We start from the raw sequence: 17,262 nt of genomic DNA, 5'->3' as shown, positions 1-17,262 counted from the left end.
GGAAACCCAAAGCAGCACAGAGACACAGAGGGAAAGAGCGAAATGCCCTCCCTTTCCCCCAAAAGGAGGGCTCACGCCCATGCAGGCCAGGCCCGGTCCGCGAGCACGTCCATCAGCCGCGTGGACGGCAGGCTGGCGTGCGGGAATCCATATCTCACTTTGCGTTGCACACAGCTGGGCTCGGACTGGCACCGGTGCTTGTATGCAAAAAAAAAAAAAAAAAAAAAAAAAAAGGCGGTCTCTGCATTCAGCCAGGACTCCGAGAAGCCAGGAGGGGCGGCTCCTTCTCCATTGCAAACAAAGACAGCCGGGTAGGGCACGCCAGGGGGTGTCAGCCAGGCGGGCCAGAGCCAGCCAGCGGGCAAGTGGCCATCGGAGTGAGAGGAGAGACCAAGTCTCTGTCAAATCACAGCTTTCAGGGGGCAAGACATCCTCACAGAGGAGACGTGGTGCCCAAAGGTGCTGAGGGTCTGGAAGCTCCTCCAAGGACCCTGATCAACTGGCCTCAAGTTATTGATGGAAAAACGGGGGCCCAGAGAGCAGAAGTAATTTGCCGAGACACACACGGCCAGTGTGAATTGCTGGGCTCACACGTGAACACAGCTGAGTTCAAGTCTAAGTTTTTGTTCACAGAGGTGAAGAAAGACCCAGCGAATCCTTAGGTCGCTAACACCAAGGCCACCCTTACCCTGCTAAGCGCTGCGGGAGGGAAACAAGGCCGTGGCAGGCGGGGCCTTGCCTTCGAGAGCCGGACAAGCTGGGAGTAAAAAGACCAGCGGCCAGCCGTGCAGACCACTCAGCAAACCACGCGAAACAAACTGTAAAAACAACTGAACGATGAGACGCTGAGTATTCTCGACAAAGTCATGAACTCCGACCGCCCCTGGCCCGGGTTGGCCGGATGCCCGTGGGGTCGGTGTCACCCCGAGGGTGGGGTGGGGGCGCCCTCAGCCGCCTCACGTGGGTGCTCCAGCCTGTGCCTTCCCTTCATTTCACTCTGAGCTCTGCTCTGCCTCCCCACCCCCCACGCCCCCTTCGGGGTTTTCTGGAGAAATGGCACGTAAAAACCGCAGCAGCCTCTAAAGACAGATGCAGAGAAAACACCGCCCCAACGGCTTGCAGTGTGCGGCGTCTCTCAAGCAGCCAACTGGGGCCGGACAGGACCCCTCCCGCCCGCCCCCGGCACCATTAGCAGACTGGTTAGCAGGGCCGCGACCTACGCCAGCTTCTCAACCTGCAAAGTGCAGTTCACGAGGCCACTTCGCAGGCTTTCGGTGAGGGGTCCTGGGGTCAGGCACGTGCGCCTAGTAGACAGGAAGCTAGCCAAAGGCACAGGCAGTGACGGTCGCCGGGTGTGGGCCGTGAAAGCAGCCTCGTACGTGGGATGGTGGCTGTGACGGACGCGTGCGAGACAGCCACGGAGAGCCTTGCCACGCACCTGAAGAGGCTGGGGCACAGCCCGGAGGCCCGGGCTGCGCGACGTTTCTTCCCGGAGCGCGGAAGCCCTTTGCACTCAGGGCTCAGAGAGCCGGGGCCGCGTTCCCGAGGGACCGAGAGCGTGCGCACAGGCGTTCGGTTATCACACGGGGCGGTCACCGGCCCCCGACTCCGCCAGGCACCGTTTCAGCGGCAGCTGCGTTCGCAACGATCACGGGGAAGACTCGAGTCATCCCCATGCTCCTCGGAAGGACAGACTGTGAAGGCTGAATGAGAACCTGGCACTGCTCTCTCCCTCCTGAACGCTCTCGGCATCCATTTAACGACAAGAGAGTTAGGGCGGCGAGACCATATTCGTTTTTTATAAGAATGAACCCGCAGGCCAAGATGGGTTTTTGGAAATCGCATAAGTTACAGCTTAATTCCCTTCACCCGCACCGGCCCGGCCCTGGGCTACGTGTGCATCACCAGACTCGCAAACTTAGCCAGCCCTTGTCATCTTCTGCCACGAAACGCGCCGTGGCCGGCGACACGATGACCTGAGAGGCTCTGGGAAACCAGCAATTAGTCCTCATTCAAGGAAAGGGTTTCGACAGTGACCCTCAAGGACCCATGAGCTGGGCTCCCTGTCGTGGTTTACTCGGTAAGTGACAGTAAGAATTGTCACGTCACAGTCTCTTCCCAGTGAGTTGGGAGGGACCACGGGAAGAAGCGGCTCCTGCGTCGAGGGACCCCGTGGCCTCCGGGGTCCGTCCACTCAGGAATGGCCAGGGGGCTTGAATTTTGACCTGGCTGCTTCCCAGCTGGTGCCCTTGAACCAGTCGCCGGATTTCTCCACATTCTTAGCTTCCGGGCAGAGTCACACCAGAGGGGTGGGACCCGCCATCACAGGGCTATCTATTCTGAGAACCGGACGGGAGAGGCAGAAAGCGCCCAGCAGTTCCTAGGACATAGTCCAGGCCTCCCTCCTCCGTTCCATCACCCTAAACATTCCCACTGTAGCAATCGGCTCCATCGTCTAGAAGGTGCGGGACCCGGGACAAGAATTTAAATGCTCTGAGACTCAGTTTTGTCGTCTATAAAATGGGAACAATAATATCTGCTCAGAGGATTACGGATTCACTGCGACTGTCCATTTACGGCACTCAGCCCCGTGTCTATTGGTACATCGAGTCTTAATAGATGTCAGCTGGTCCCCCAGTACATCGGGGGGCCTCAGAACAGAAAGTGGTCGATCCTGCATTCTCTGAACTTACACTGACAAGCGTCTACCACACACTGTGGGCTGTGGCACAAACATGAATCGAGACGCAGCCCCGCTTTCAAAGAGCTGGGTGTCCAGTTGGGACAATCAGGCAAGAGGCAGGAGCTGAGAGACTTAGCTGCAGGCGGCTTTGGGAGTGGAGAGCTCTAACCCAGCCCCGGGATCAAAGGACTTCTCTGAGATGCTGACATCCGAGCTACGACCCGCCCCGCAGGAGCAAAAGCCTGCTAAGCGCAAAAGGGATGCGTAAGGAGGACTTGGGGCAGGAGTTTCTGAGCCTCAGAGGGGCATGGGTGTGCTGCTGTCCTCCTCAGGCGCCTGCTCAGGAAGCCCGAAGCAGGTCGGGCTCCAGGGCCGCCCTCCCTCCTCGGGAGGTGACACCCGAGGTCTCCAGGGAAGTGATGCTCCCTGGGTGGAAGCCAGAAGCAGAGGAGACGGCAGGGCAGCGCGTGGAGCACGTGGGTGACTCTGTCACTGGACGCCCCAGGCCGGGCTGTGCAGAGAAGTACTACACCCCCCAGGGGAGCTGCTCACACCCAGGTCCCCGGAAGTACAGGCTGGGGCCCCGCAGTGCTGCTGAGTGGCTCGGCTTTAGGGAGACCAAGGCTCTGAAGGTGGTTTAGGGGGCGGGGAGGAGGTGCCTGAGGAAGCAGGGCCCTGGGGAGCGTGTGTCTTGCCTCCAGGCCACGCTCTCTGCTTCCTTGTAGCAAAGGTTCCCAAACACTTGTCCTCATTTTTGCTCCTCGGCCAGGCCCCTGCTCCAGCCGGCCTCTCAACGCCCGCCCCCAGCAACTCCTCTCTGGCTGCGGGACCATTGTTGTGGGCACACCCGCCCCTTCAGCGTGTAGGGAAGGCTGTAATTAGGACGAGCAGGCAGGCAGGTGGTCTCGGGGTGGGCACCCCCAAATGCCTGCGAGCCTGCTCTCCGGGGTCTTCTGCTCGGGTTCCCAGTCGCCAAACGCCTTGGGACCTGGGTGTCCTGCCTGTTCATCAAACCATAGCCCCTCCCACCGATGTGCATGCAAAGGCCTCCCGCTTTGCCCCTCTGGTCAGCGGCCTTGACTTCTCTGCCCACTGGGTGGGTGGGCGGGTAGCAGGGCCTGGACGTCAGCCAGCAGCATGGCAGAGGGGGTGGGCGAGCGGCAAGGCCTGGGCTGCGAGCTGGCCGCGGGCTAGTGGGAGGCGGGGTAAGGGCGAGCGGGGGGGTGGCTGCGTTTATCAACGAACACACCAAGAGCTGTTCTGGCCCTAATTAAATAAAGCCTCATAAATATTCAGTTAGCAAAGCCGAGCCCCACAGTGATGGATGTCAAGGCCTAAAGAGCTTTGTGGGGGCGGACTCTGTAGAGACGGGGCCCCCCCACCTTCGCAGGCCACGTCACGGCCCCCACAGTGTCGGAATGCAAAGGGCACTCGGCTCACAGCCTCTGCTGGCTTCAGGGACACACTGTTCCCTTTTATTTGCCTCGTGAGCCAAAGGAACTTGTCCTTCAGGAACCTGGGGCGCACAGCAGCGGGGAGGTAAGTGCCTCCAGCACAGTCCTGGGGGTCACAGCCCCCCCAGTGGCCCAGACAAGGAGGCAGCACTGGAGGGAGTGAACCCGTGAGCCCAGCGCCTCGGCCCACAGGGCTCGCCAGGCCCGCGGGGCTCGAAACACCGCCCTCGGGGGGCTGCTGGGTCGAGTGAGTGGGGTCTACGTGCCACTCAGTGCAAGGCGAGCACCTGAACGCGGGTGTCACTCCGTGTGCGGGGCAGGGTGATGTGTCCCCGAACGCCCAGGTCGGGGAGGATGAGAGGGTGATCACGGGGTCTGAGTGAGCACGGAGCAACACGAAGGTCGAAGGTCGAGGAACCGGATCTGGGGCCGAGGGCGGAGTGAGGCAAGGACTTGGCGGCACAGGGCCCGACGCGCCCCGGCGCGGCCCGTCCCGGCGAGGGGCCCAGGCTGCAGGCGAGCCCGCAGGGAGCGGCTGGGAGGCCGGTCGGGTCCCCGCGGAGGGGGCGGGGCTCGCCTGGAGCCTTGTGCTCCATTCTCCCCCACTCAGACCGTCACCCACTGAGCGCCTGGACCGTGCCTCGCTCACGTGGAAACGCTCTATGACCTTCAGGACCCGCAGAGGAGAGCTGTCGTGTCTCTCTGGGGCCCCACTGCAGCTTCCCGCCCGCTCCGCACTGGACCCTGCCGTCTGAGCCTGGGCACGGGCCCGCGCGCCGGCCCCCTCCCCCCCAGGCCCCCCTGCCGTGGCCTCACCATCGCCAAACTGCCCTTCAAACGGCACCTCCTTTCCCACGCCCGCCCCCGGCCACCGGGAAGCTGCGGGCCCCTGGGCGCATCCTGCCTCTAGGATCATCACACGGCGACATGCCCGGTGTTCGGAGCTCTCTTGACCCCACCTCCCGTTCACTCGGCTCCGGAAACTGTCCCCTCTCTGATCCTCTAGTCACCACGCGCCTCCTTGCTGCAGAAAAACGCTGCCCCTCCCCGCGCCTGGCTGATGCCACCGCACTCCTCGGGTCAAGGCTCGTCTGTGACAGAGGGACAGCGACAAAGGGGAGAGGCTTCTGCTGACTCCCACCTCGTGCTCGCGTGCCCCCGCACTCCCTGTGGACTGGAAGCTTCCAGGACGGGCTGTGCCGGTTTTGCCAGCCCGGAATCCGAGGGCCTCCACGCGGCTGCTGAATGAACGCGCGACTCGAGACAGAAAGGGCTTCGGAGCCAGCCAGGATCGACTGCTGGCCACCTCGCGTCGTCGGCGCGGCGAAGGGCGATGTCGCCCAGAGTGCCGCCGGCGCCCCGCACCTCCAGACACTCTGAATCTCGCTCCCTGCCCCTCCTGGCCCGGTGCTCTCCCCCGTGCACCTGGCACACGTGGGGTCTGCGACCGGCCGCTCAACGGGTGAGTCCTCCCAGGAGGCAGCGTTGTATCCGTTACATCACTACACTTCAAAGATGGGGGGCGGGGAGACAGGGCAAGACGGGGCTCAGTTAGGCTTTTCGAACTTGTTTTTTCTAACCATCTGGTGGGGTATCCATCTCAACGTAACGCCAATCATCACAGTAAACCACCATAATGTGACCCTCTCCTCGAGGATTTCGGGGGTGTTTCACCTCTGTATGACCTGTACTCCCCTCTGCTGCCCCTCTGGGGCACTGACCGCACCCCGTTTCCCCAGGGCTGAAGGCCGCGCCCGGCGGCTGGTTCATTCAGAGACGCACAGGACATTCCTGGCTCCTCACTCTACCTACTCAACAGCCATGACGCCGTGTACGGGAAATGCTTGACTTAAAGTTACTGGTGTAATCTCAGCAACATAAAAAATTGTCTTACAAAAAAATATATAAAAGACCTTGAAAACTAACTTTGAGAAGTCAGATTATGGATGATTTTTATTTTCTTCATATTTTTTGAATTTTGAAAATGTGACAATGACTGTGTTCTATTACTATCGGGAAAAAAAATCAACATTAACAAATTTTAGATAGCATCAATCTGCCTAAAACCGATTCACCTAATAATGAATTTCCCAAATGGCATATTCACCCACAATCTACACTTGTAAACAATACTTATCAATTATGGCATTTTATATACAACATAATGGACAATGCCTCCCCACAAAAAATTCATTTTCAGATATCGATTCAACATTTAAGTATTCTTTTATCTAATTCCTCTAAGGGGACTTTTGCCTTAGTTTTGTTTTTAATGAAAATTTATCCCACAAATTCCTTCAGATATGATATGGTCGTTAAAACCTCCTGCGCAATTGTTATTTCTACTCTATTCTTGAGAATAAATTTTTTTTACCATTTTTTCTAAGTACTATCTTAATTGGTTTAAAAAGAAAAATATAATAAAAATATCATCCTAACCAATATAAAAATTTAACATTTTTTTTAAAGCCCAAATTTTAGGCAAATCAACTGGTAAGTGAATTGGGTGTGAATGGGTCTGCTCACCCATACTAGCCAGAGCCTGAACCTTCTCAGTACTAATAAATACACGGAATAAATTATAAAGTCTTTTCCTCTGGCCTATTCAAGTCCATCTCCCCCTGCAGCCATTTCGGCCATTCGCCACCTGCCTTTGCCCATCTCCGTCCCTCCGCACCCTTAGGCCAGCTAGCAGGGCATCTGAACGGCGGAAATGCGTTCAGCTGTTACGAGAAGCCTTTGAGAAAACCGAGCTAAGCACCCCAGCGTTTCCGACGACAACACTCAGAGAGAGAACACAAGGCAACACTGCGATGCAGGAGAACAGGGGCCACGTTTCAGGACTGAGCTTTAGAGTAAAGCAGGTCTGCATCCCAGTTTACTGTGTGGCCACGGACAACGTGTTTCGCCAAGCAGACCTGTTTTCCTCATCTTACACGGTGATGCCGCCCACGCCAGCGGCAACCTCGTGGACTGCTGTGACAACTCGACCTGCCGCCTGGCGCCAGCGCCGGTCCGGACTCCTTCCCAGGCCCCTTCAGGGTGTGCGCCCCAGGGGCCTCCTCGGAAGCTGTGCGCCTCGGTCTCGGCGCCAAGACAGACTTTTCTGACGAAGGGGTCAGTCGGCCTCCACCCCGCACTGATTTTTTGAAGGCGGGACGGGGGAGAGGGGCTTTGCTCAACGCGAACTTTTTTCTCCCTGCTCTGCTGCTGCCCAAATTTCCGACAGGGAAGGCAGCTCTGGGGACCAGGGGGCTGGTTGGCCAGATACTCCTTTGCGGTCTGCCACTGGCCTCTGTGCCTGCCCTCAAATGAATTCAACTCAGGTTTAACCTGGCACTTGCAAAACAAACCTGTGCTTCTCGGAACACGCTATTTACTTGCTAATCCACATAACATTCCAATAAGAAACAAAGACATTAAGAATGAGTTACAGTTTACTCAGAACCCCGACGTGGTACACAACTGTCCATGTCGCCAGGCCCTGGCCAGTCTGTCCTTCCTGAATGCCTGGACTTTCTCGTCGGGGACCAGACCTGCTTCTCAGCACTCATCAAACATTACACACCGGGGTGGTGGCTTCAGAAGCGTAAGGCTCGAGGCAAATGGGAGCACGTTTCCACTGAAAGGCCAAGGTTGGGCACTGTTCCACTGGGAAGTCAGAGGAACTGCTTCACAGCCTTCTTTCACCCTCTCACTATTACCTGGGGTCAGGTAATCATACCGATTAGAAAAGTTAAAGAACTGGTGACAGTATTTCGCTGAAATATTTACAAACCGTCAGTTTGATCTGACACAAGCTTTGATGGGATCGCAAACCTTCTCTCTCTTCCCAACGTCAGACTTCCCAAATCCTTATGTCGGGACTGAAGCGCAAACTGCCCTTCTGGCTAACGCGACTGAAAGGGTCCGTCAAAACTTTAAGCCCATGAGTGCTCCATGGTGAATGCCGGAGCCAAAGCCCAGATCGGACGGAGCTGGGACTTGAAGACAGGCACCTCCCCACGACCACACAGGAAGGTGTTCACGAAGTGTTTCAACCCAGGGAACACGATAAGACGGTGGTCAGGACAGACGGCCTAACGGGAGACTTTCTTCAAGACAGTTTCCCAGCACGTGTTACGCCTGACGCGTGCTGCGTTTTTACAGCAGGGACCGGGCACCCCCGCCACAACGCCACTTCCACTGAGCAAGAAGCCTAGAGCTCACCGTCGTCGTCTCCTCCACGGGGCCCAACCGTCCGGCCGCCGCCAGTGTCTGATCATGCCTCAAACCCCCAGGGGGATGCTCCCTTCTGTCTTCTCCCCATCATGACCAATGTGGCAGATTTCAAGGGAAACACCACTCAAGTCAGAGCCCCTGAGATGCTCTACCTCCTAATCCCTCCTTCGTGGAGGCTCCATTTGTTCTGGATGTTAGAGTCTTGAGTAGTGATCCAAAAAAAATTACAAATGTGAATTTCCAAATAATTCTTAAGGAAGTTTTCTTAATTTCTGTGGTTTGGCAACTAACTAGCCGTTACTAATAAAAGTGTTACAAAAAAATTTAACTTCTGTTGGAATGTAAATTCCATGAAACCAAGGACTAGGGGCGTGCTTGGGGGAGAATCGGACACACTTGCCGACCGATCAAGGGGGAGGCGGCAGTAGGTTATTTTTCTCTAGGTTCCGGCCTCGCTTTGCTGTACGTTTCCTTTACCCTGACTGCAACACCCTTTTAAACATTTCACTCTTAGCCATTTCAAAAGTCTAAGTCATCTCAAACCCTTCTAGAAATGAAGTAACATTTTCAAGATTTCCAAACAGCCAGTTCGCTTCACAATAGCCAAATCCAAAACTCTTTATAAAGGTAACAGGAGGCCAAACGGAGCTGACGGGAAACACCAGGAGCCCTTGCAGCTTGCCGCGCTTCTGCCCCGCCCCAGCACCCACGGCTATTTTGTAGGGACAGGTTTAGGGGCCTGAGATTGGAAGCCGACCTGGGAAGTCGGGGCCGTGAACTTTTTGGGAGATCCCAGGAACTCTATGAACCCTGGCCTCAGAGAATGGGATCTCAAACATGCTAGCATCCGAGAACACCAAGGAAGGCTGCTAGACCAGGGTCCTGCAAACATTCCCTTTTACTTCCGCCCATGTCAAAGGTAAGTCAAGAGAACAAACAATGCAGAATAGAAGGAAAAACCACTTTGGAACCACACAGGCACGGAGAGAAATGCCATGAAATCTGCCAAGCTGTTTAAGCTAATTCCTCCGTGTAAGTCACCACTGCACAGCCACGCTCTTCTTGAGCCCTGCGCCAGGAGTTCCAGCTTAGCAACAGCTCACGCTCACGCCAAACCTCGACAACGTCTACTAAGGAACCTGCTACGACCCTAAGGTACAAGTGGCTCCATCATTCCAAGAACCACTTCACTTGGAGGACTGATCCTGATTCTGTTATTTTCAGGGGTAGGGGCCCGATCTGATTCCCTTGCAGTTGCCCAGGTCCTGGAGATGCTTGGTAAGGGGCAGATCGCCAGCACTAGAGGCTGTCGGTGACGTGCCAACATACTCAGGCCTGGTCTGGCCTCGTAGTCTTAATGCGCTCTGGCCATAAAATACATCCCAGAACATGATTTTAATTGGGATGAGAAAACCAACCAGTGACAATTAGGAAATCTGTTTGAAGGTTTCATGTTAAAGGAAGTAGATTGGTTAGAACTTGCTTCTAAAAGGAACAGTAGAACTATTGCGGATCAAGGAAACCACCTTGAACCCCATCTACTTTTTAAATTTATATGCTAAAATTATATTTAAAATATATATTATATATTTTATATATATATATTATTTAAAGCACACACACACACACACACACACACACACACACAGATCCACGTTTTGGCAGATGGCAAAAACCATACTTGCAAAATTAACTTTTTCAAGAATTTTCATTGTCAAGAAACTATAACAGGTTCACATTCGGGTTATTTAACAAAACGAAGGCGACATGGCAGTTTCCTCTCCGGAGAAACATGACCCATAACAGAGTTTTACATTCAAGGTGCTCATGTAGAAAACATGGAACCTAGGACAGCTTAGGACATAGTCAGAACCTGTCTCGAAGTCGGCGTTAGAGACCTCCGAGGCGGGACACTGAGTGTCAGGAGCGTCAGCTTGCCCACAGTGAGAGGAAAAACACACCATCACCACGACGACGACCAAGACATCTGACGCCCTCGTAACCAGCGCTTACTGCGGGGCAAGTGGTTTTTGAGGCTGTCAGAGCCGAGGCCCGTAAGACTGAGATGGCCCTAAAAAAGTTAATTAAAAAAAATCTTTTAAAAAATGAATAAAGGTAATTAACCTAAAAAAAACAAAAGATCGAGGTGGTCATTGCCTAGAAAATACCTAGGCTTTCTATAAAAATTGTAGCAATGCTTTCTAAATAAAACCATGTCAATAAACCAAATTCAGATGAACTGAGTGCTTTCAAGAATTTGCAAAAATAATTATTTTGCAGTGGGGAAATGCGTGTCATATTTGCAAATATACTTGTCCTGAACACGCCGCAAACTTAAGGATAAAAATGGGAACGCAAAGCAAGTCTGCGTCAGACACAGCGGCCTAGCGGTGCGGCACGGCCCCCGCCGGCAGGCTTGGCACAGCGTCCAGGCACGGTCGGGTCTCTGCTGGGGGCGGCTTTCTTGGCTGTGAAGGCAGATCGTGCCCTCTGTCACTCACGGGGAGCGGTTCTGCCCAACTGTCTCTTCTCGACGACTTTATCATCAATCTCTTTATTAACAGCTCCACTGCAGTCAGAAAACGCAAACAAGGACCAATTCTCATGCCAGATTTCTGGAAATCACACAGCACCAGGCACCACACAGTGTGAAAGTTTGTAAGGAGGGTGTTATGCCAAGAGACAGATAGCATCCACAAGGAACAAAGTTGGGACATTTTACATTATTATATTAAAATACATATACCTACTTCCTTACGCCTGAAATCTGAAAAGAACCCAAATACCAACATATGTGTGTGTGTGGGGGGGGCACCACAGTGGCACAAGGTCCTTTCACTCCTCAGAAATAACTTCGTTACTTTGCATTTACGTACGTTTTCCTAGAGCAAAACTTGTATTATCCCCAAAATAAATTGAATGATTTTAGGATTCTATGACATTAAAAATATACAAGACCAAGATAAACGTTTGCAATGAGCTATAAGAAACCCATTTAAATCAAAATTCTGAATTATTCAAAATACTTATTTTCAGATTGAAATCTGTTGGATCAAAAAATAGCATCTTACAAATTAAAGGAAATGCTTCTAAAAGGCTTACAAAGTACTTTTAAGCAACAACTTAAAAACAAATCAGGTCGAACTCACATGACTAATACGAAATAAAAATGCCCATTAAGTGACAACGGAATAGTTCCAAATACGAAGATGCATCGTGTTTAGACTAGATAACACTTTCTCATTTAATGATTAATCACATTCCACTCAGCTCCGGATTTAAACCTACCCTTAACGGTTTTCCCTTTAATGCTTTGTACCTCTATTGATGCAACTGTTTGAAATGTATTTAGAACTACGGGCAAAACGATTTTTTACAAAACGTTTTTAAGACTGTGTAGCTGAATTTACACTGCTCCGAAAAGTGTCTTTTGCTGTGGTACGACTTAGGTGAACTGTCTTAGGGCTAAGATGTACGCAGGTGGAAGAGGGAAGTCTGCTGCTAAGACTGAAGTGGCAGTGGCAAGTTCACACCCAGGGCGAATCAGCTCCGGGCCTTCTAAATCCTCATTATTTATTCCTCAATGTAAAACAAAACCAACACACCCTTCGGCTTTCCGCGGTCAACTCTGGGACCCAGTGAGAGGAAGTGTGGAGCTTTTCCCACCAGAACAAACCTCTGGCTAGGACCCCCTTCACCCCTCTCCAGAAGGGAGGAGGACACACAGCAGCAGCACCTGGTGCGGAGCCTCCGCTCCTACTTCATGGACATGAAATGCCCAGGATGCTATGAAATCACCCCCGTCTTGGTAGTTCTGTGTTGGCTGCTCCACTGTCCTCTGTCCGCCTGCAGGAGGAAAAGCGAGGCTTACAGGATGCTCCTTCAAAGGGAAGCAGCGCTAAAAGCATCCTGAATCAAGATGGTGAGGAACCATCCCAATAAACATTTTGGATTAAAAAAAAGAGAGGATTTAGCATAAATTCATTCTTACCACTAAAGAATAAACAACGCATGCAAACAAAAACTCTTAAAGGTGGGTGGCGAGGAGGAACTTTTATGGATATTATCCCTTGTACTCTAGAAATTATCACGGCAAAAATTGTAAAGCTTTGTTTAAAGCAGACACAGACTGTTCTGCTCTTCATTTCAAATATATTTCTCAGCATACTGGCAGAATTTAAAGATACCCAAATGAAAGGAAAGTGACTGCATTGTCTTATTTATGTTAAAGTATGAATATTTTCAAAGTTAACATTTTAAATGGTAGATGGTTAAACTCTATAAACTCAAAATAATACTGTGCCCTTTGTAGATATGATTTTTAGCTATCTAAAAATGTGAAGCATTTAATAAGATAATTGGAGAGAAAAACGCAGTAATTACAATCATAACCTTTCACACAAATGTGAGCTCTCTGAAATGTGAACTTGAGCACTGCCTTAACGCCACCCTTTCAAGGAAAGGCCTCGGATTTGGGAGTGGATGAGGAAAGGAAAAATGTACTTAAAATTCCATCCCTTTCAACAAAATAGAAATATGTTTTGATTAGCTACAATGATGTCCACATAACACTGAGACAGAAGAACGTCTGAGGACAGAAGGGTGTTGAAATGACTTCCCAAGTACATGAAATCACTTCTAGGATGCAGTACATACAATTGCTTCAAAAATATGTAGCTTGGAAATACTGACGCCATCTTTCTTGGTGCTAACAAAGATGTAAAATGTCCTAAGAACTTTTAAACTGATAAGCATAAAGGATGAATAAACTGATTCCATAAATATGAGAAACAAGTATTACACAGAATTAAGCAGACCACCGGTCTCTGTATGACTGAAGGTCATGTTTATTACAGAACGCACTTAATATTTCATTTACGACGTTCGGTTGTGAGTTAAGACAGCATCCATTTGTTGATTTTGGATTGAAGAAAAGCTAACAGAAGAGTAAAATGGAGAATTAAAAAAAATACAATTCAGGATAAAAGGCAACTAATATTCCTTGTACTATTCTTTTATTAGATTAAAATAGACAAAAGTGTATCCAAGGGATTGTTCAATGCCTTTTGAGGCAGTTTATCTTTTCATTTAAATGCATTTACGTGCACTAACAGTTAATACTTTCAGGGTTTGGTCTACAAGTTTGTGTATATTAATGATTTATCCTTTCATATATCAATTACTACTTGGAGCTGCTGGTCATTTATTGCCACCTTGAGTGCAGCCAGAATAAATACTACGCAGAGCTTTAAAACTTTTTTCTGTGTGGAGAAAAAAACAGAGGTGTTAATTAGAAAAATAAACTCAATTCCGGAATATACCAAGAACCACAAAACACACAACTCTTAATTACCATTTTACTAATTCTAAGATGAATGAAATGCTAAAAGGCCATGTGGATAATAAAACTCAGAAAGTGCGAGATTCGGTCTCATGGTTAGATATCTATCAAGGTAAAGGAAGTACGGGAAGTTCAATTCTGTAGGTGTTAACAATAGAGTCAAGGGTAATTTTTATAATATTTTTCCTTTTGCTGATCTCGAAAGTTAATTTTAATAAAAAGTTATCCCACATTGCAGTCATATATTTTTATACATAGGAAAGGCCTTTCAATTTACAATTTTGGGAATAAAATATGCACAACTACATGTCCCTTAGAATGACTTTCGCATAAGGAGGTCCATTCCTCTACTCAAAGCACTTAAAACAACCATACTCAAGAGCTGGCCAACACACACACACACACACACACACACACACACACACACACACACACACACACTCTTTCACTCCCAACCCATGAGTTAAACATGCAATGCTGAGCATTTGGGGTTTAAGAAAAGCAGCATCTGATTTGGGTTTAGTAAAATGAGAAACATTGGATCCTGGCTGGTTACAGTCCGTAATTCTAAATTCATTGAAAATCAACAGTGCCACCTGCTGACATCAGAACTGGAATACCAACTGCTTTGAAAACTAACAGCTTTGAAAAGCATGTCGGTGGTACACTGTCTACAGGCATGAAATAAATACACAGAAAAGGTATAGTGTCTACACGCATAGAATACATATTTTAGAGGATGGGACAGCTGAAACAGTGAATTAATAGTAACTATATTCATGTTTTGTTCCCGAATAATCAATTATATGAAAAACAAATACCTAATTACGTGAGCTATCAATCAATAACAGGCTGCTGCTAATGGCATAAATTAACCAGAAACAAATCTTTTCCATATGTAACCACAGTAAATTCTTTTGCAAATCTTCACTTAGAGCCATACTATATAAACTTACAGGTAGAACCTATTAGATCACCGAAGAGAACAGAAGAACACGGTCAGTCAAAAGAAACCAGCCAACTGTGGGATTGTGCTGTTTTTTTTTATTGTGTTTTCAATGGAGAAATACATCATCTGTTTACAAAATAGCTCTTGAAAAATACAAGGAGTACAGATACTATAAAACAAAGCAAACTCCAGTCATGAGACACTACGTACATCATGCGAAAGCAACAGTCCGACCTCCAGGTTATGAAAACTAGAATTAAAAAGTCACTACACAGAAAAGGTCCAAGTTTCCAGCTTGGCAAAACTTGGGTGCAGTTACATGAAACGTTTAATAAACTGAATTTTTTTTTCCCCAATGTGTAAACAAAATGACAAGACTAAATCTGTGCCTGGCAATTTCAATCTAACTCTGAAGCTACACAAAACACACAGACACCTTGTACACTTCACCTGTTAGTATGACCATCTTTTTTTCTTAGGTGGTGGGAGAATGGGCAAGGTGACTGTGCAAAGACGTGGGAACTGGAAACAGTGGATACTAGACATCATAAAGTATGGTGAAAAGAAAGCCTCAATTAATGCATAGCCTAAAGGGGAAAAGACTACACTCCAACTTTGGAAAATTAATTTAGAAGGGCAGGGGAAGAGTTTAAGTAACTGCAGTTTAACATGAAAAATGCACATGTGATAGAACGGAGCACAATGGAGGATTCGTAAAACATGCTCATCAGAAAAATCTGTTAGGTTTGCTTCGTCCAGATTCAGAAAGAGTGCATCTATCGACATCTGGCATCCCTCACACTTCGTAAAGATGGGTGTGCTGCTGCTTAATTGCGAGAAAGAATTTTCTTCAAAGAAAAGGGTTCCTAATCTAATGATAGGATAAAACAAAATGAAAAAGGAGTAAAGAGCTGACGAGATGTCAAGTGCTTGCTAGAAATGATTTTTAAAATGTTCCTACATGTAAAATTTACTGACAAATTTTGGTCAACCATTTAAAAGTAAAAATTAGTTTAAAATTCTTGGAGAAAATGCCTTTTTGCCCACATGTTTAAAATGGAAAACAACTTTACTATAGACAGGAGTTCTGTGGAGTGTACAAAATTCCTCTTAGAGATCAAATGGCCATCCAAGTTAGGTATCATGTTCACAGGCATTACTTTTACTCACCCTAAAGTTTCAGCCATGGGACCAAAATTTAGTGTTCTGTGCCATGTGGCCACAGGGTCACTGGTTTCACATCATGGCTTGAGAAAATACTGGCATTTTTGTTTTGTATGAAATAAATCCTACCTTATGCATACAAGCAAAAAGAAAAAAAGAAAAAGGGGGAGGGAGCAAAAAGCTTTGTTTGTTTCAAAGACAACAGATTGAAGGCAAAAGAATATGGAGCTTTAACAAGCTCAAAGAAAAATATCTGCTGGCTGATCGCTGATTTGTATGCACTCTAAAGAATTCTATAAATAAAACTAATATATCATTTCTTAATCATGACTCCATCAAAACCAAGTATTTCCTAATTATCCTTTCAAGGTCAAATATATACCCTATATCTGACATTTCATTTTAGGGGTTACAGTTACCTCACAGGGACTGAACCAGATATACTCTTATCCGTTCTCTGAGGTACAACGGTACCCCACTGCACAATGGTATCCAATTTGAAGACTAATGGTAAAAAAAACTCTTCAGGAAAAAATGAAAATCCATCAAGCTGAAAATCTAAAATTAGTTCTACTTTCTAATAAAAAAAATACATAAAAGTGCATCATCAGAATAAGGAATTCTTATGCCAGTTTATATCGCAAATTTTCCAAACAATGCATCAAACAATAAACCCAATCCAGATGTCAATTATGAATACAAATATAGCTTGAGGTTTTTTTAAAGGCAGTAAATTTTTGAAATAGTTGATGCAACTGCTGCTAACACAATAGGAACAGCACTCCTGGCTCCACGGACTAACCTGGGCTTCCGATCGGGTGCTGATGAGCCAGAACGGGAGGTCGCAGAAAAAACCTAAATCCATTTTCAGTCATGTCTAGTCTTGTACCCTCCATTCTCCTTTTTAGCATTTGAAGACAATAGGTTGAGTTGGCAGATATTGTTTATGGACCCCTGAGGTGGTTTTACCGATTCAATCTCAGCTTTATTGAATTCTTGATAACAGGAATAGGATTTGCAGGGAGAGCAGGGATATCGGAAAGGTCTGTACTGGATGTTTTCTGAGAACAGAAGCAAACACAACACCGTTCAAAGCACTGTCACTGAACAAGGAGATGTACTTTCCACTGGTTTACTTCCTGAGAAATGGATGCGACCTTATCATTAAAGCATTAAAAGTTTAAAGGAAAACATTCTAAAATGTTACCAAAGTGGAGTGCAAGTACATATGACTTACTGTGATATTATTTCTTCTATACTTATAAAAATTTTCAAATAATTAAGTAGGAATATTTTAGCAACATATAGAAAACTGTGAAGAAATTCTGAGTATTGCTTTTATAAACACATTCTTCTAAGAATCACTTATCATATAATTATTAAGTTCACGTTAAACTCTTTTTACTTACAATGACACTAATGGCCAATGGCTGTGATATTAACTGGTGCT

General features: G+C 48.2%; 1 protein-coding gene and 1 pseudogene across 4 annotated transcripts in view; one reads left to right on the top strand and one right to left on the bottom strand.

Moving 5' to 3' along the window:
- Positions 1–9,268: 9,268 nt before the first annotated feature.
- LOC118615108 lies at positions 9,269–12,260 on the top strand (annotated as a pseudogene).
- Positions 12,261–14,723: 2,463 nt separating this feature from the next.
- Positions 14,724–17,262, bottom strand: part of PAPOLA (poly(A) polymerase alpha) — a 57,866-nt gene continuing 55,327 nt past the window's right edge. For 3 of the 4 annotated variants that reach the window (XM_016159847.2, XM_016159846.2, XM_036218302.1), the window contains one exon: positions 14,724–16,873. In XM_016159847.2, coding sequence (XP_016015333.1) covers positions 16,778–16,873 — 96 coding nt within the window. In that variant the 3' untranslated portion in view covers positions 14,724–16,777. The remainder of the gene's footprint in view (positions 16,874–17,262) is intronic. The other variant, XM_016159848.2, reaches the window with a different exon arrangement.

The sequence above is a fragment of the Rousettus aegyptiacus genome, unplaced genomic scaffold, assembly GCF_014176215.1.
Source record: "Rousettus aegyptiacus isolate mRouAeg1 unplaced genomic scaffold, mRouAeg1.p scaffold_m13_p_3, whole genome shotgun sequence".
Lineage (NCBI taxonomy): Eukaryota > Metazoa > Chordata > Mammalia > Chiroptera > Pteropodidae > Rousettus > Rousettus aegyptiacus.
The sequence above is the reverse complement of the archived record's forward strand: the minus strand, read 5'-3'. Positions and strand labels throughout refer to the sequence as shown.